Below are 19719 nucleotides of genomic sequence, written 5' to 3'. Positions count from 1 at the left end.
AATTTTCCAAATAAATGATAATTACCACCCATCTTAAAAGGACCAAAACCTAACAGGTATGTTTTAGAAAACATTTTAACAAAATGCTTTAGTACAACTACTGCCATCATGTGCCCCTAATTCTCTATCTATAATCTAGGGTATTAGTGACCTGTATCCAAACTTGTTAAAAACTCAGTAAATAGGCTCTTAATGGTTGAGGGCCCCCTCAAAAGTGTCACAAGGAGGTGACAATTGAATTTGTGGCATCAGGTTCTTCAGAAATCTTTTTGAAGAACCTTTTTCCTTCAGCTCTTAGATAAAGTGTCACTATACAAGAGCCAACATTTTATTCACAGTAACTTACTGTATCTTTGTCCCAGAAAGTAACATTGAAGATGGTGGGACATTGACTTTTCAACATTTTTTTTTTTTTAAATACAAAGGAAAGTATCTAGCTTTTGGGCTTGCCTCCTCACTTCCTGAAGAAGATGAGAATTCTTAACTTTTATTCATACAGAAAAATCTAGCTTTAAAACTTGGCTACTAAAAATAAACTTCATTTATTAGGAAAAATGGCATAAAATAGTTTCTTGAGAAGTTTCCCATGCACTATCCAGTATTATGAATGAATAACACTGTACTTATCAAGTTCTTGTGCTTGTTATATTTGCAATAGGTTTTCTTGACTTCACTTTTGTTGCTGGATTATTTATTGGCTTTACTTCCCATTAACATCAGGGTCCCTCCCCTTTTACTTGCTGCTTTTAATAGACCCTTCCGTGGTGTAAAACACAGGAAACTGCTGCTTGCTATTCCAGGTGCCCACAGGTCTTTGATCTCAAATCCTAGGGGTGCTCTACATGGTTTAGGTTGCTGGAAGTGAGTTCCCCAGGATAACAGCAAGTATGCAGCCACTTTGTTCCCAAATGGCCTCAAAGAGATAGAAAGTTAGAAATACAACAAAGAAGAGAAGGGTAAGCCATGACTGCCTGGATGAAAGGAGGAGCTGCTTCTCTAAGGGCCCCATGCCATCCTCTTCAGGCCTTCACTTCTCACAGAATACAGGTAAGGATGGGCTTAACTGTAGGTGAGAGCCACACCCATATCTAAGTAAATCTGAGAATCTGTGATGGCTATTAACCTTCCACTCTACGAGCCAGATCAGAATTCTAATTAGCTGAGCTTTTATAGGCAAAAAAGAATGTGGCATTTCACTGGAGTTTGGTGTGTTATGGCTGCTTCCTTTCTTTTAAAGCTTTTCAGGATCTCTGCAACCTGACCTGGAGATAAGCAGAGACAAATTCTGGGGTGCTTCACTCAGGGCATGTATTTTCTAAACAACCTATAAGGCCTCTCCTCCAGAGCAGAGGTCTCCATTTCCTGTCAGAAGTCACGACATTTTTTTTTTTTCAGTTGTCGATGAAACTTTTTTATTTATTTATATACAGTGCTGAGACTTGAATCCAGTGCCTCACACATGCTAGACAAATGGTCTACCACTGAGCCACAACCCCAGTCCACCACCTTTTGATAAGCAAGTATTCACCACTATCTTTTTCTTTTAATATTTTTTAATTATGGATTGGCATGATACCTTTGTTTTATTTATTACAAGTATCTTAAGAGCTGCAGGAGCCATGGAAAGGGTACAGGAGTTACAATGTATATCTTTGAGTATGGTAAGTGTATCTGGGAAAGAAGGGATAAGGGGAGATTCATGCTCAGCACAAGTGTCTTGAATGGATAACCTTTTAGGTTTCTTCCTTTTTTGAGATCCTAGGACACTAGTGTTCAAAGAAAGGCCTCTGGCAAGAACTAAGACCTGTAGTCAGTTATCCCTGAATCCTGAGTGCTCTCACCAAAAGTGGCCATGTTTTCTATTCCCGCCTATAAATGCATATTTGGCACCATGCTGTGATTTGAGAGGTGCTAAATACTGTTTACTGCTTGGAAAAAATAATGAAACTGGATCCACTCAGCCAGTAGAACACAGCCAAGGAGACCACAGTGTCAACAGACACAGTGGCAGGTGTGGGCATAACAAAAGGTCTAATCCTGGTTAACGTGGCATCATTCCCTTGGTTGGCTACTACCCTTTTCTGGGCACCTGCCAATACATCCCCACATCCAGCTGGATCAAGCATTTACCTAAAAGTGCAGCTGCCTGGCTCCGTCCTCCAAAACTGCGGCTAAAGGAGCTATGCCTGCTTGCATAGGAGGCTGGCCGGCTGGGTAGCCAGGGCAAGAGGAAGGCTGGAATCTCAGAGTGTAAGAGCTCTTCTGCCACAAAGGCCACCTCAAACCACTTGCGCTGGAAGCTGGCAAAGTCATCCACACCTGCAGTGTGCCAGGTGGCAGTGGGTTGCTGCATGGCCACTGGAAAAAGCAGAGGGGAGAGAAGAATCCCTCAGCACAAATGCTTATTTTCTCACAGATGCATGCTACAACAAGGATGAACCTGGAAAACATATGCTAAGTAAAAGAAACTGGACATAAAAACCACATATCGTATGACTCCATTTATACAAAATGCCCAAAATACAGAAATCTTCAGACAGAAAGTCTATTAGTGGTTTCCCAGGGGACAGGAGGAGGAGAAAGTAAGGACTGACTGCTAACAGTGATGAAAATGCCTGAGACTGGACAGAGGTTGTGGGTGCACAAGTACTAAATGCCTCTTAAAATAGTTAATTACATGTTATATGAACTTCATTGGAAGAAGTAATTTATATTCAATTTTATACCCATAATTTCAGAGCATATGCTGATAACCATTTCCCCTCTTCAATTTGAAGGCAAAATAAGTATTTACTGGTCTAAAAGAATTTAAGGAAAAAAAGTGTTAATGGATATATGAGAGACTACAAGGGAAAAATTCCCACTTCTGTCATGTCCTTGGACAAAACAGCACAGTGAGTAGGACCAGCTGCATCGCCTCATGTATGGCTCCTTAGACCTAACGGTGGAGAAATCATCTGTCTGCAGGATGGGAGTTACTTCCAGTCAAGGTCCACATGTGTGCTACATGTACAAGAGAGGCTGGTCTGAGTCCTGGGTGCCTCCAGAACTAAGCAAGTCAGCTCTAACCATGGTCACACAAGGAACTGCTCCTCTCTGGGCATTATTTTCCTTTATATATTTAAAAAGGGGGGCCTGGGAGATGTGGATCAGTGGTAGAGTACTTGGCCTAGCATACATAAGACCATGGGTTCAGTCCCCAGCACCACAAAAAGTAAATAAATAAATAAGTAAGTAAATAAATAAATAAATAAATGCAATTGGCCTCCTGGATGCATGAGTTCTGCACCCACAAATTCTACCAATCACACATCCAAAATATCCAGGAAAAAAACTGCTTCTATACTAAACTTGAAGACTTTTTTCTTGTCATTATTGCTAAACAATATAGTACAGTATAGCAATTACATTGTACTAGGTATTATAAGTAATCTAAAAATGATTTAAAGTGCATGGGAGGATGTACACAGGTTATATACAAACACTATGCCTATGATATAAAAGACCTAAGTATCCACAGATTTGTGTATCCTGAAGGAAATGGTCCTGGAACCAATATCCCTCCAATACCAAGGGATGACTTTACTTAAAAAATATCAGAAAAAATGAGAAATTAGACTCCATTTATGCATGATCTATCAAAATATACAAATGCATTCTACTGTCATAAAAAAATAAAACAAATGGAGCTGGGGGGAAAAAAGAAATAAAAGACATCAAAATTAAAGCAAACATATCCTGGAAAACTTGTGAAGACTTGATATATTTCTGGAAGAATACATGGAACCTAGAAACCCAGGAAGTAAAAACTGCTATAAATCAGAGATTGGAATCCATTAGGTTATCATCAGAACCACCTGTGAGGTGGTGGACAGGGTAGGGAAGGAGGCAAAGGGTGCTATAATTAAAATCAGTTACAAAAACACAACCCAAGGGAATTCTTGTACCAGGTCTTTTGGCATCTTCTAGGTTTATCTTCCACCTACATTGTCCTCAGCAAGAACATACTATAGCTTAAGAAACTGTTCTCTCTGGTTATGCTTAAATTAAGTTATATACAAATGCTCAAATGTCAACTTAGAATACAAAGTCACACATGGAGCTCAAGAAGCTGTCAAGTGAAACAGCAAATCACCAAGAAAAACACCCACTCCTGAAGGTCACTGCATTTGCCTTGGTTCTGACCTCGGTCAGGCTCTTTGTCCATTACTATCTTGTAGAAATAGAAGCCATAGATGAAGGTCCGCCAGGCTTCACCAGACGCATGCATGATGAGCTGCTCTTCCAGCATTTTCTAGGAGAGACAATGAAACTCTGAAATTCCTGCAAAGGGACATCTCAGAGTGGGTAGCCCCCGGTTATATACTGGAGTCAAGGGAGAGATAGGAGCACTAAGGAGACCTTACCCTCCAACTACCTACTAGACATAAAACTATTGTATTGTGCTAAATACTGTCCTAGTGTAAGTTATTTCATAACATGTAAACATATATCATTAAGTATTTCAAACATACAGAAAAACAGAAAATCCACATAGACCATCATTCAGCTCTAACAAATTTAACATTTGCTCTACAGTAGCCCCACTTTATCTGACAGGAATATGTTCTAAGACACACACACACCCCAAAAAAAGGATGCCTGAAACGACAGGTAATACTGAACCCTAGATATTAAATCAGCTCTCTGTATCTGTGGATTCAACCAACCTTGGATCAAAAATATTTGAAAGAAAATGTTGCATCTTTATTGATCACTTATGAACTTTTTCTTGTCATTATTCCCTAAACAATACAGCACAATAATTTACTTTGTATTAGGTACCATAAGTACTCTAGAAAGGATTTAAATATATGGAAAGATGTACATAAGTTGAGCATCTGCAGATTTTGGCATCCAACAGGGTCCTAAACATAATCCAGAGAGGGACAACCATACTATTTTTCTCTATATATACCTATGACAAAGTTTAACTTATAAATTAGGCACAGTAAGTGATTAACAACAATGATAAAACAGAACAATTATAATAATTTACTATAATAAAAGTTCTTTAAAACTCAAATTATTTGTTTCTGGAATTTTTTATTTAATATTTTTTTACCACAACTGACCACAGCTAACTGAAACCTTGGAAAGTGAAACTGGGATAAAGGGGACATAACTGTGTTGACTTCAGTTCTTTTCACTTTTAAAAAAAAAAAGGGCTGAGGAGATAGCTCAGTTGGTAGAGTGCTTACAAGCACAAGGCCCTGGGTTCAATACTCAGTACTGCAAAAAAATAAATTAATTTAAAAAAAAAAAAACCTATGGACTACTCTTTCCTCAGAAATAAATTATTTGAGAGTAATATTCTCAAGAAAGTTCTTATTGACATGAGAATGAGGTATTCTTGTGGAATTTTTTTTTTTTTTTTTTCAGTGATTGATTGATTATGTTACTGTGGATTGAACCCTGGGCCACTCTACCACTGAGCTACATCCCCAATCCTTTTTTTTTTTTTTTTTAACTGTATTTGAGACAAGGTTTCACTATGCTGCCCAAACTGGTCTTGAACTTGTGAACCTCTTGCCTCCTGAGTAAATGGGATTATAGGCATGCACCACTGCACCCAGCTGAGATTTTAAATTTTAAGTAAAGGATATAATACTACATCATTTTATAAATTGGTTTTCATCAACATCATGCTTCTGACATTTATCCATTTTGATACATATACTTCCAGTTCATTTTGTTTTAACTGCTGTAGAAGCACTTCATTGTATGAACAAGGAAACAGTATTCTCAGAGAGATGGAAGTATATAAAGTTTTCTGGGAAAGACTACGGAAATATCACAATAAGACCATCAAAGAAAGAACTGAGGACACATGCTAATTCAAATCGTTTATTGATTTTACATCTACTGACAACAAACTACCAATTTCTAGTAGGGACCTTTATATGGACAAGATGGTGTGAACAGACTCAGTCACTCAACCTTACCCCTTTCTCTCTTTTCATGTTTGGTTCTAGTTCTAAACAGTATAAATAAATTCAGAAGTGTCTGCTAAGTATCTACCATGTGCCAAGCAACATACAAGGCACTAATGACATACAAATGGGCACTAAGAGGTGGCACACTCTCTAGGCAGGAAACAAATGAGAAAAAGACAGATTCTCTGACAAAGTAGTACAGGGTACTAGAAGTCCCTGAAGTACAGTTTTGAATTCAGGCTCAGGTCTTCAACGAGCAGGAATTAACCAGGGTAAAATGTGGGCTTGAGATCAGGAGAAGAATATTATTCCAAAAAGAGATTACTGAGATTCAAAAACGCAGATTCCTTCCAGAATGTTTCAGTTAAAATAATAAAATTATTGCCAGACTTTTTTTTGGGGGGGGGGTGCTGGGGATTGAACCCAGGGCCTTGTGCTTACAAGGCAAGCACTCTACCGACTGAGCTATCTCCTCAGCACCTGCCAGACTTTTAAGTTAAGGTAAAAAGTATGTTTCAAATCAAAACCTGTCCTTTCACCAATTCTAGATATGCCCTACACTTATTAAAAACAGATTTTCACCCAACTTGCAGATCTCATTACTGGAAAGGGTAACGACTTCCATGATAGGCTCTGGTTCCACGGGACCAGAGCAGATAGTTCTGTAGGACCTGTCTTGCTGTCTCACCTGCATGATGTCGATGGCCATTGCCTGTGTCTGGACCCCATCCACGTTGTTCATCAGCCAGTGCACCACCTCAGCACTGATAAAGCAGCATGGTGAAAGGCCCTTCTGTTCAGAGAGCAACTGAACTCCTGTCCTGGGTTCCAATGCAGTGAGCATGTGTGTGTGTGCCCAGTGGCAACAAGCAGAAAGAGAAGATGTGAAGTCAGAAAAGCATTTACTATCTGAGTGAGGACTCCCATAAAGCAATTTCTTTATGCAATTCCTAGACCAAGAGAAATCCCCACAAGATAAAAGGTGTTGTGGGAAAAAATATAAAGGGGAAGAAGGGAAGTGACATTTAGAGAACACCTTACTTACCAGGCATTACACTATGTATTTCACATAACTATTCTATTTAATGCTTCCAACCATGTGCTTAATGACTTTTTAAAACTCTACTTACAAATAAGATAGCACAAGCTCAGAGAGGTCAAGTAACTTGCCCATGGTCTCAAAGCTGTTAAACAGAAGATTCACATATAAATCTACCCAACCACAATGCCTGAGCATTGCCAAGGCATAGGCCTTCGGGAACCTCCTGCCCTTGCACCACATATATGATGAGCCACTTACGAGGGGTGCTTCATGGCTTCCAGGATTTCCACCAGGGTGGAAGATGATGTCAAAGAGCTTGCTGCCTGTTGCTGAGAGCTATAATACAGAGCATAACAAAGTAAAAGGGCACACACATGACCAAAAGCACAAATACTAGAAACATGGTCTACTTTTTAAGGTGCTAGAAACTAGGGCAATATTGACAATGAAAGGCATTCAAGCTAACTCCAGACAGCAGTATCCTGGAGATATCTCATAGGGGTTTTCCTACTTCCAGAGTACTCATTAAAAAAATAAACAAAAGGAATTCAAAGTGGACTTATGTATTAATAAATATCCTTAATAAATATCTCTCCTTTAAATCATATGTTTCAAGTCCAACCATTTCCTTGGACTGCTCTAGTATTGCCCAAAAGGCCTTTCACATGTCACTTCATCAAATCTCTTTTTTGTGTGTGTGGTGCTGGGAATTGACCCCAGGGCTTTGTGCTTATGAGGCAAGCACTTTACCAACTTTACCATCTCCCCAGCTCTACTTCATCTAATCTTGACCAAAGTGCTGGGCAATTATGGTCAGAGCATGGGGTCAGAATCCTAGTATCATCCCAGCTGCAGGACCTCTGGCTTTTTTTTACTTCAGTTTCCTCATCTGAAAAAGAGCAATAATACTACTCCTGTCCTTCAGGGTAGTTGTGAGGCTAATGTATGCATAATACTGAGTATACAACTGATATAGGTGAAGATCCAATATGGTAAACAACACTAAACAAAATAACAATAATTTCAACACTTTGAAACTCAGATTGGTTACAGGAACTGGAGAAAGTCAAAAAACTCAGCACCACATAAAAATAAAATTATTCTTTATAAAACAACCTCCAGTTTCTATAACCTGCTGCCCAAGTTCTTCCTCAATAGTATGACAGTCCCTGAAAACATGCTTCATACTCAGCAACTGAACAGCCTTCCATCATACCAAACTGGGTCATGCCTGGGACTTATGTGAAAGCTTATTCAAGCTTCTTAAACCTCTCCTTTTCCTCTGTTTCCTCTGTCTGCCTATTTGGAAGGTCCAGGTCTCACTGTAGCATTCCAAAATCTCCAGATTAGAAAAAAGTCTTTAAAAAACCTTCAAGAACTTCCTTCTGATCCTGAGTCTCTGCTGAGTCTGAGAGCATGGAAAAGTGGCTATCCGCCCTCCAAGAATACCTTCAAAGGCAGAGGACTAAGTCCCCCTAAATGTAGCTCATTTCCATGCAGCAGTACCCATTGCTTGTGACTTCTTTATCATGAAATGGAATCTGTTGTCTAATTTTCAATCATTAGTCCTGATTCTGCCTGCTGTGTCATTTTTGGTCTTCTCACCTTCAACCTAAACATCCCTAATTCCTCTTCTAAAAGCAGAAGCAAACCTGCCACTCTACCCTCATACACAATGAAGAAGTAGAAGGAGGTACTCCCTATGCACTGGGCAGCCCCTCTAATCTCCTCCATGAACAGAGCCAAAAAGCCAGGCAGGTTTTGCCAAGGATATGGGCCTGGGAGAAGGCAGAGAGTAAAGAAGTCCAGGACTAAACTGATCATTGCCTCTACTGGCCAGAATGAACATGCTGCAAGGATGAGACAGAGGTAAAAACAGAACAGAATTTATGACTAAGGAAACAGTGACTGCTGGCAGAAGCCAGCCAACAAGCACTACAGAGAACCTTCAACTGTTAGACATAGGGGTATAAAACTCAAAGGTGCTTAGATCATTAATCCAAAGACTGCATAGTCAGTACAGTGAGGCAACAAGAACAGACTGGGCAGAATTATTATAAAACATAGCTGGGAAGGAAATAAGAAAGAAATTTCTCAAAAATTGAAAACAGCATTAAAACCCAGGGCACAATACCCCATAAATATGTAAAATTTTCATGAATTGATTAAATTTTTTTAAAAATATTTTAAGCAGAGTACATTGGCACATGCCTGTATTCCCAGCTACTCATGAAGGCTTGAAGCAGGAGGACTGCCAAATGACAACTTAGCATTTGTATCAAAATTTAAAAAATTAAAAGGGTTGGGGATGTAGTTCAGTGGCAGAGTGTTCACCTAACATGCAGGACGCACAGGGATCAGTTCCTACCATTGCACATAAGCAAACATACAAACATAAGTAAAATAATTCATTTTTTTTAAAAGCAGAGCTCTTGCTCAAGCAAATAAGATAAAGCTGCTTCTTCTGGATACTCAGGAAAAAGGGAAAAAAAAAAACAGCCATGTTTGGCCACAACAAGTGACTCACTCATTGTTCATTCATTTTCTTACTGACTACATACTATCTCATGCACAGTATCATGCCACAGGGACAGTGGTGACCAAGAGATTTGGTCTAGATCCCCTTCCTCAAGCCCTATACTCTTGCATGATATCTGACACATTTCTATGTCTCTGAGGGAACTATCCTGTGAAAAAGGCAGAGCACAGATCATTAGCCCCATCATACAGGTGTGAGTAAGCAATGACTCACTCAGTATCTCATATATGATTTATGACAGTCAGAACATGGCCCTGACTGAGTTTGCAGTTCAGCAGTAGAATGTACGTCTACCATGCCCAAGGTGGGTATGATTCCCAGCACCCCCACTGCAAACACCACCACCAAAAAAAATGAACTTGGCTCAAAGTTCTGGACTCCCAATCTCTGTAGTCCTTGAGGTTAGACTCTCTTCATCCCACCAGAAGCACAAGTTCGGCCGTAATGAATCTCACCTGCTGTCACTAGAGTTTGCAGACAGAAAGGCCTGTTCTCCTATGTTCTGAGCGTTCCCAAAGGTCTGGCTGTTGCCTCTGTCCACAGATTGACCTGTGCTTACCCCCAAACTGGTGCTATCCAACACCGGAGTGACAGTTTGGTCCAGAGATACCTAAAGAAGATTAAAAATTAACACTAGAATCCACAAAAAAAAACACGGAAACTTAGTAAATAAGCTGGTTGATTAATTCAACAAGTATTTACACACATACATGCACACATACACACAAAAATAAAATCACTAACTACCACCACCACCTATACAATGTTTAAAGCTATACTTACATACATGGCTCTTTTTATTCCTCTCATTCTCAATTCCCACTGGGACCTGGTAGAAGAGCTAAAACAATCTAGAGACTACTGCTATGTACACTGCCTTCTACCAGGAAATAGGAAGACTCCCACTCTCCAAACCACATGGCAGGCAGAGGTTCACAAGAAATTGCCAGTACCAAAGAAATTACTTCAGCACCCAACTCAGACAATATTTACACTAAAGAAACCCCCCATAGAGACAGAAGAGAAGTCAGAATCATTCCTTATGAGACTTGGAGGAGGGGAAGAAAAGACATTTAAAGACAAGTGGGTCAACCTCACTATGACTCATCCTTTCTACCCGACTCCTTTCTTGTATCTGTAGCAATACATTCAGCCTTCTGATTGCCCAGGTTCAACCCTGAGAGGCATCTGATAGATCCCTTGTCCAGTTGTGGTCTCCCCTTTATTTACATGCATTTCTGTCAGGCCCACCCTTCCTCTGACCAGGGAGGGCTGGACCAGTCTCTTAAATGGCTCTGCAATTTCAGTTTCTTCCCTGAAAACTTTAACTGCAAGCCACCTTTCATGTATATCTTCCAAAAGAACAGAACCCACTCCATTATTTTTTTTTTTTTACATAGGGCAATGATGTTTATTTTTTTTTTCCTTCCCCCGAACCCCTCCCACCCCTCTTTTCCCTCTATACAGTCCTTCTTTCCTTCATTCTTACCGCTCTCCTTATCCCTAACCCTAAACCTAACCCTAAACCTAATGCTAACCCCTCCCACCCCCCATTAAATGTCCTCATCCGCTTATCAGCGAGATCATTCGTCCTTTAGTTTTTTGAGATTGGCTTATCTCACTTTGCATGATATTCTCCAATTTCGTCCATTTGCCTACAAATGCCATAATATTATCATTCTTCATTGCGGAGTAATATTCCATTGTATATATATGCCACAGTTTCTTTATCCATTCATCAACTGAAGGGCATCTAGGTTGGTTCCACAATCTGGCTATGGTGAATTGAGCAGCAATGAACATTGATGTGGCTGTATCTCTGTAGTATGCTGATTTTAAGTCCTTTGGGTATAGGCCAAGGAGGGATAGCTGGGTCAAATGGTGTTTCCATTCCACGCTTTCTGAGGAATCTCCACACTGCTTTCCAGAGTGGCTGCACTAATTTGCAACCCCACCAGCAATGTATGAGTGTTCCTTTTTCACCACATCCTCGCCAACACCTATTGTTGCTTGTATTCTTGATAATCGCCATTCTAATTGGGGTGAGGGGCTGAGGAGATAGCTCAGTCGGTAGAGTGCTTGCCTTGCAAGCACAAGGCCCTGGGTTCAATCCCCAGCACCCAAAAAAAAAAAAAAAAAAGACTGTCTCTAATTGGGGTGAGATGAAATCTTAGGGTAGTTTTGATTTGCATTTCCCTTATTACTAGGGATGTTGAACATTTTTTCATATATCTGTTGATTACTTGTACATCTTCTTCTGTGAAGTGTCTGTTCATTTCCTTAGCCCATTTGTTGATTGGATTATTTGTATTCTTCGTGTAGCCACCCCATTATTTTGTTACTCTGAAATCTTGTGTCTCCCTATGAGTTATACCATTGAGAACCAACTCCCAGGACATTGAAGGTTCTGTACATTGACTGATCTGTGATCTTGTCATACTACCTGACATTTACATTTCCAACCAAATCAAACCCTGCTTGTATAATCCTGTCTATGTATTCTGTTACCCCGAGATTCCTCTTCCCACAACCACTGGCTAAAAGTCCATCGGTCTTGAAGGGCCATTTCAAATGCTGCCCCTTTAGTAAAATGTTTCATGATTCATTCCACCCCAGTCCCAAGCACTGCAACTCTATGAATCTCTCCTGATAGCTGCCAGGTTTTGCTTCACAGAGTAACATTATACCTAACACATGCACAGAGAGGTTCTAGAACGCAGATCTCTGCCCTACTCACCTAGAATCCCTACAACAATCGTCAAAGGTTGCATCCCATAGCAAATGTAATAAATAAGTCTTCCAGGGTTCTCTGGAAAAGTAGAAGGTTCTTAATTCGTGGTTCTTGGGTACTACTTCCAGAATGCAGTAACATCATCAGTTCTTTTTATTTTGAGATGGCCTTGCTAAGTTGCTAAGGCCTCCCATTTGTGATTCTCCTGCCTCAGCCTCCCAAGTTACTGGGATTACAAGCGTGCACCACTGTGCCCAGCTGGAGTCTTATATTATCAGATATTTATTAGATTATATAAATATTGTTCTTCCTAATACAGGGCTTCTCAATCTCAGCACTACTGTCATTTGGAATCAAATAAGACTCGGGTAGGGGTGCTATCCTATACATTGTAGATGTTGAGCAGCATCCCTGATTCCTACACACTACATGTCAGAAATACTTCATTCATCATCTTCCCAACTCCCAGATGTGACAGAAATATCTCTAGATATTACCAAATGTCCCTGGGGGGGTTAACTGTCCCTGGTTCTGAAGAATCACTACGCTCTCCTATAGCAGATGAATGATTTAAAAGAATACCAAATATAACACTTAAGTCCTTGGGTACTATAAACACCTAGAGAAGTATCAACCATCATTAGCCCACAACCAGTAAGGCTTAGGAATACACACGATGTCCTAAAGTTATATTATAACAGCTAACTGAGAGAGACTAGAACTAACTCTTATGCACATAAGACTAGCTCATAGGCCCTTCTGGGCCTCATAAGCCTTCTGGGTCCCTCAAGATGGGTACCTCTCTCTCTCATCTGCATCCTGAGAATCACTCTACCAGCCTAAACTGAGAGATACTGCCACAAATTTACATGATTCTTTATTCTGGTAGAGGTGTGGTTAAGGAGTTATCCTCTAAATCATAAGTTGGCAAAACATTTTCTGTAAAGGATGAGATAGTAAACATACTAGATTTTATGGACCAGCTGGTCTCTGTTACAACTATTCAATTCTGCACAGGCACTAAAGCAGTCATAGACAGTATGTATATGAATGGGCATGGCTCCATTCCATTAAAACTTCATTTATAAAAGCAAGATGGTGGGCCAGATTTCCCTCATAGTTGCCTGATCCCTGTTCTGCATCACACGATCTGCCTTTCATGAGGCTGCACATTTTGCTCAGATCTTAATAAATAAACATTATACTTCTCCTGAAGAATTGTTTTGCCTTCAAATTCTGACCACTCAAGCACAGTGACACATGCCTATAATCCCAGAGGCTCAGGAGGCTGAGGCAGGAGATTACAATTTCAAAGTCAGGAAAAAAAAAAAAAAACAAAGTCAGCCTCAGCAACTTAAAGTGACCCTATCTCAAAATTTAAAAAATGAAATAATAGAGATGTGGCTCAGTGCTTAAGTGCTCCTGGCTTTAATTCCTGGTTCCAAAATAAATAAGTCAGAGCTGAATTTAGCACAAAACTCTAGTTACTTTAAAAGGCCTTATATTATGCCCTATCTTATTTTCTGATTTCCCTGAAATTTTCCCCATCTAGGCACATTTTTATTCTGGAGATTCCATTTAGTTCCGCAATTCACCTGGAGTAAATTTTTGAATAAGACTAGTGGTAAAGAAAAAGAAAAAGGCAGGATGCACAGAATGGTAGTTATCATAGGGAGAAACCTGGCAAATAATCAAAAAAGGGAGGTATTAATCTATGATGCACTTCATCTTAACAACCCCACCCAAAACCTTCCTTACAAAAAGTTCCATTTATCATATGTAGATATTTCCCCCATCTTCTTTAGAGTGAGCTAAATTTAGTGACTTGCCTCCAAAGAGTAGAGCATAAGAGGTGGAAAAAGTAAATTCACAGTGGAGACAGCTGGCAAACACAATATAACCAAGTGATGAAGGTTGCCATCACAGGTATGTCCTGCAGGTCTCTTGTATCCCCAATATGATGTGATGAGAAGGGCAACTCACCTCTGAGGTACCACTCCACTGTAACCATGAGAAAAACACCAGACAAACCCATCTCTGAGGACATTTTATAGGATACCCTGGCCAGGGCTTATCAAGACTATTAAAGTCATTAAAAAAAAAAAAAAAACACGCACACAAAACAAGGAAAGACTGAGAAATGATCACAGTCCAGAGGAGACTGGAGCAACATGACAACTAACATGTACACAAAAGATTTTAAATCTGTATGTCCAAGAAATATCTGAACACTCATGTTCATTGCAACGTTATTCACAATGCCTGGACTGGATCCTGCCTGGAACAAAAAAAGGATATCAATAGAAAAAATGGCAAAATCTACACAAAGTCTGGTGTTCAGTCACTCACACACACACACACACACACACACAAAACCAGCAGCAGTAGCACCAACTGCCAGTCTCTTCCCCACCTCCCAGCATCCTCAAAGCTATGGAAGATGGTAAGGAGAGAGCCCTGACAGGGATGCTTCTGAGATTAGCACCAATCAAACAGGTGCTTTGACAGCCCCTTCACCAACTCTGCCTGTCACATCCCTGCTTTCTCAGGCTGGAGAATAATCAGCCACTAATAAGCAGTCAGATCTGCCTGACCAGTTCCCGACAGTGCCTGGAGGCTGTTGGAGATAGCACTCTGCTCTGTCTTACGTGGAGACAAATGAGCTAGTGGTGCTTCTTTCTTCCAGCCACCCAGCTTCTTCAGGTTAGGCAGAAGTACCATAAAGGGACCCTTGACAGAAACCTATATATCTAACAGTAAGTGGGAGGGACTGGGAATAAACTCCCAGACCCAAACCCTGGGTGTTCTGCAAGGTTTATGACATCAGGAAAGAAGGAATATGAAAATACTCCCCCTGCCCTCATGGAGCTTCTCATCTGGGATGAGGAAGAGGATGACACACATTAAGTAATATTTGTAAAGGGTTTTTCATTCCTGTATCTCCCACAGTATTTGATACAGACCTATATCCAGCAGTGGTTGGTATAGTTATCACAACTGAATTGAACTTTCTCTGCAGGTTACTGCCTCCTTCTCCACATATCCATCCTAAACCCTCTTAATGAATAGTTATTTATATTTTTATATCTTACATCACTTCACAAAACATGAGGCTACCATAAATCCATAAACAAACATATAATAAGATAGAATAAATACATGAGAAAACCAAATAAAGAGAAAAAGCATGTAGAAGCGTGAATTATAGTATAATCAAGTAATTTTTTGATATAACATTTTTAACATCTGGAATTGGACCATTGTAATACAGAAGTTACTAGCTAAATGTGGCTCTTTAAATATAAATTAAACAAAAATTAAATTAACTTTCAGTTCCTCGATCATATTAGCCACACTGCAAGGAGCTCAATAGCTGTATATGAGTAGGGGCTATGTTGGACAGCACAAATATACAACATTTCCATCATTGTAGAAATCTGAATTGGACAGCACTGGTCCAAAGCAAAGATTGCAAAGAAAAAAATGTGTATGGGGCTAGAGATACTGTTCAGTAGTAGAGCACTTGCCTAGCATGCACAAGGCCCTAGGTTCAATCCCCAGAACCAAAAAAATAATATAACTTATATTGATGCACATCTGGCTGAGTTTTGGAGGTTTGGGGTTGTCATTTGTTGTTGTTTTTCTTGTTTCTTTCTTTTTGTGATACTGGGGATTGAACCTAAGGCCTCCTGTATGTTAAGGTTTTACCACTGAGTTACATTCCCAGCTCTTTGTTTAATTATATTGTGAGACAGAGTCTCACTAAGCTGGCAGGCTGGCCTTGAATTTGGAATCCTCCTGCCTCTGCCTCTCAAGTAGCAGGCAGGCACTACTGTGATTAGGGCTGAGTACAAGTTTTTTAAAAAAGGAAGGGCTGCAGGCTGCTTGGTAGCCATGTGATTTTTGCTAGGTAGGAACCCAGACTTAGTGTCTAGCATATTTACACACAAGACAGAAACTTGGATTTTTTAATGAACTCTCATGATTTTTAAGTATTTCCAATCAATTCAAATTAAATAAATACATACAGACATACATAAAAACCACAGCAAGGTCAAATACATTTTGGGGACATTTGAACATCCTAATCCTTTGCAGAAGCCTAGCACAAAGACTTCAGGTAAGAGCCTGGCTAATAGTGGAAGGTTTTAAGTTAGGGCAAAGTGGTTAGTAGGTCTCAGAGATCCTCAGGAGGGATTGAGTCCCTTGGAGATATAAGCCTTCTATTCATTCATGACTCTGAAGAAAGAACACTGAGCAAAGACACTTTTGGACACATCACAATCTTAAGACTCTCCAAAAAAGTATCTCCATGATCCCATGAACACATTAAAAACGGCTACCCTAACACGACGTGGCCCCAAAGTGCACTCTACAGAATCCAGCATCTCTGGGGCCATCATAGGGGTGCACTCTCTGTGGGCTATGTGTCATCTCAGATCTCTCCTCCTACATACTTAAACCACAAGGGTTCCACATCTGACTTGGATTTCAGAGTTTGTTATAAATTTTCAATGGGAAAAATAGGGTGCCCCATTATTTAAATAAAAAGGGCCCCACTTTTTTCTGTGTCTGTCTTCCCCACCCGTACCTCAGAGGCAATATTTCCTGAACACCTCCTATGAGACAGGAACTGGATTAGGAGCTGATAAATCAACAGTGGACAAAACAGACATGATAGCTGCCCCCTTGGAGCTTAGTCTTGTGTGGAAGGTATTTACAAAATTCCAGTCATACAAATGCAAAGTGGAACTGTGTGAAATGAGATGCTAAAAAAAGAAATATTCAAGTGCCTGATGTGGGATCTGGATCAAGAAAGAATCAATCAGACATAGTCAGGGACAGCACATGGCAGGAAATATGGTGCTTACAGGTCACTGGAGTATAAGAGTGAGGATGCAAATGAAGCAGAAAATAAGACTAGAAAGTTGAGGCCCCAATTATGCAGGACCTTTCTCATCATAATGAAGATTTCAACCTTTATCCTAAAGAAAAGAAAGGTTTGGAAAGGGTTAGTGAGAGATGATGTAATCAGAATTCATTTCAGAGAGTGACCTGGAGGAAGGGTAGAAAACGGACTGGAGAGGGTCTGGATGGCAGCTGAAGACCACACAGGAGGCTGCTGCAGGGGTGCATTGGGAGGAGGGTGTCCATGGGATGGAAGTAACTGAACAAAGTGATGACTCCAGAAACTTTACCATGTAAATCCAACCTGTCCATGCTGGGCTGGGCTTCTGAGACCCAAGCCTCCTTATGAGAGAGAGTATCTGCTGGGGATCAAGGAATCAGGGAAGCTAAGATGCCCTAAGGGTCTCATGTGGCAGGGGCCTCTCTTGATCGCCACGTCCCTTTAGGCTCTGAGCTATAGCTCAACTGACTACTATGAAAAGTTCCCTGACCAAATTCTTACATTTAATTAAGTTTGTAATGATAAAAATCAATGAGAACAGGATATAGACAGGAAAACTGTATAACTGTTCTAGTTATCAAACCAAGAGTGACACATTCATCATTGTCAAAATGATTAACTGATAGCACAAGCGACCATTTCCCAAGTCTGGCACACAACTCTTACTTGGAACCTTCTATTACTACTGTCAGCTTTAATTTCACAGGTATTATTTTCCCTTAGTAAAGTTGGACTGCAGTGATAGCCCCTCCCCACAGCTTAGCAAGCAGAATTCCTTCTCAGTGAAGAGCTGCTCTGAGGGACAAAAACCATGGCATCACCTCTGCAACCCAGCAAGAACTGGTGGATTTGACATTCCAATGTCCAGCAGGGTCCATCACAGAGCTACAAGGGTGGAAGAGGTCACCTAGTCAAAGCCCATTTTTACATACACACTCATGAGAAATTGCTGACTGGCTCAGTTTAAGCTCATTCACTGATTTGTATTCCTGTGCTCCCTCCCACTCCAGACTCCCTCACCCATATAAAGATACACTATAAAGAATGACTGTGAGCCAGGTCTGAGCTAACCACAGAGATGCTTCATCTCATTTTACTCTCACAGCAACCCTATAAAAAGAGCAAAATTATTAGTCCCATTCTACAGATGAAAACCCAAGGTTGGGAGAGGTTAGCACAGTTGGCAAAGAGTTCACCACCAGTCCATGGAGTGACAGGCAGCTTGACACCATAGCCTAAAAACTGATTGTCTTTTAATATGTAGCTCCTTTCTTTTAAGGGGTTCACTACACACTCCATATTTTCTGGTCCTGGATCAGGGTGGAAAGAAGAAGCAGAAAGGAGTAGTCCCTAATAGGCAGAGATGCATCGAATTCACATTATAATCTAGTGACATAGTAACAATCAACCCTCAGTATCTGCAGGGGACTGGCACCAGGACACCAGGAACCCCAGGATACAAAAAATCCATGGATACTAGATAAGGTGGCACATGCCCATAATGCCAGCTACTCAGGAAGCTAAGATAGGAGGCAAGTTCAAGGGCAGCCTCAATAACTTAGCAGACCTTCAGAAACTTGACAATACCCTGTTTTGAGACCAAAATAAAAAACAGAAGAACTGAAGATGTAGTTCAGTGTACCCCTGGATTCAATCCCCAATTTAAAAAAAAAGCAAAACTCAAACTCAATGGATATTAAAGTCCTTTATGTAAAAAAAATGGCATATTATTTACATATAACCTGCACACATGTATACTTTAAATCATCTCTAGATTATGTATAATGCCTAATACAGTACAAGTGCTATGCAATAGTTGTTATACTCTATTGCTTAGGGGTTTTTGTTTTTGTTTTTGTTTTTTAGCTTTTGTTTTGTTTTGGGTTTTGTTCTTTTTATAACTGGGGATCAAACCTAAGCCTTCATGCACGCAAGGCAAGTACGTTACTACAGAATTACATCTCAGTCCTGTACTGCTTAAGGAATAATGATGACAATAAAAAAGTTTGTACATGTAAAGTATACATGCATTTTTTCCTGAATATTTTGACACACAGTTGGCTGAATCTGTAGATTGCTATATAAACATGACTATACTAACCCTAATCATACCTAGTATTAACTGCCTACCATCACATACTCAGCTCCATGTTAGGTATTTATATCATTCCTGCCACATTAATTAGAAGTGTGGGTCAGGGCTCTGGCTCAGTGGTAGAGCACTTGCCTTGCATGTGTGAGGCACTGGATTTGATCCTCAGCACCACATAAAAATAAATAAAAAATTAAAGATATTGTGCCCATCCACAATTAAAAAATATATATTAAAAAATAAAAAGTGTGTTACTTTGCCAAACATGGTGGCACAGTCCTTCATCCCAGGGGCTCAGGAGGCTGAGGCACTAGGATTCAGAGTTCAAAGACAGCCTCAGCAATTTAGTAAGGCCCTAAGCAACATAAGGAGACTGTCTCAAAAATAAAAAATAAAATGAGCTGGAGATGTGGCTTGGTGGTTAAGTGCAC

General features: G+C 40.1%; 1 protein-coding gene across 1 annotated transcript in view; it reads right to left on the bottom strand.

Moving 5' to 3' along the window:
* The window catches only part of Depdc5 (DEP domain containing 5, GATOR1 subcomplex subunit), a 145455-nt gene that overhangs the window by 25679 nt on the left and 100057 nt on the right, over window positions 1-19719 (bottom strand). Inside the window, 5 exon segments of the mRNA XM_047561008.1 lie at window positions 2131-2358; window positions 4186-4294; window positions 6664-6796; window positions 7276-7353; window positions 10012-10166. Of these exon segments, the coding sequence (XP_047416964.1) occupies window positions 2131-2358; window positions 4186-4294; window positions 6664-6796; window positions 7276-7353; window positions 10012-10166 (703 nt within the window).

The sequence above is a fragment of the Sciurus carolinensis genome, chromosome 8, assembly GCF_902686445.1.
Source record: "Sciurus carolinensis chromosome 8, mSciCar1.2, whole genome shotgun sequence".
In the NCBI taxonomy this organism is placed as follows: domain Eukaryota; kingdom Metazoa; phylum Chordata; class Mammalia; order Rodentia; family Sciuridae; genus Sciurus; species Sciurus carolinensis.
This window is presented reverse-complemented; position numbering and strand designations above follow the sequence as displayed.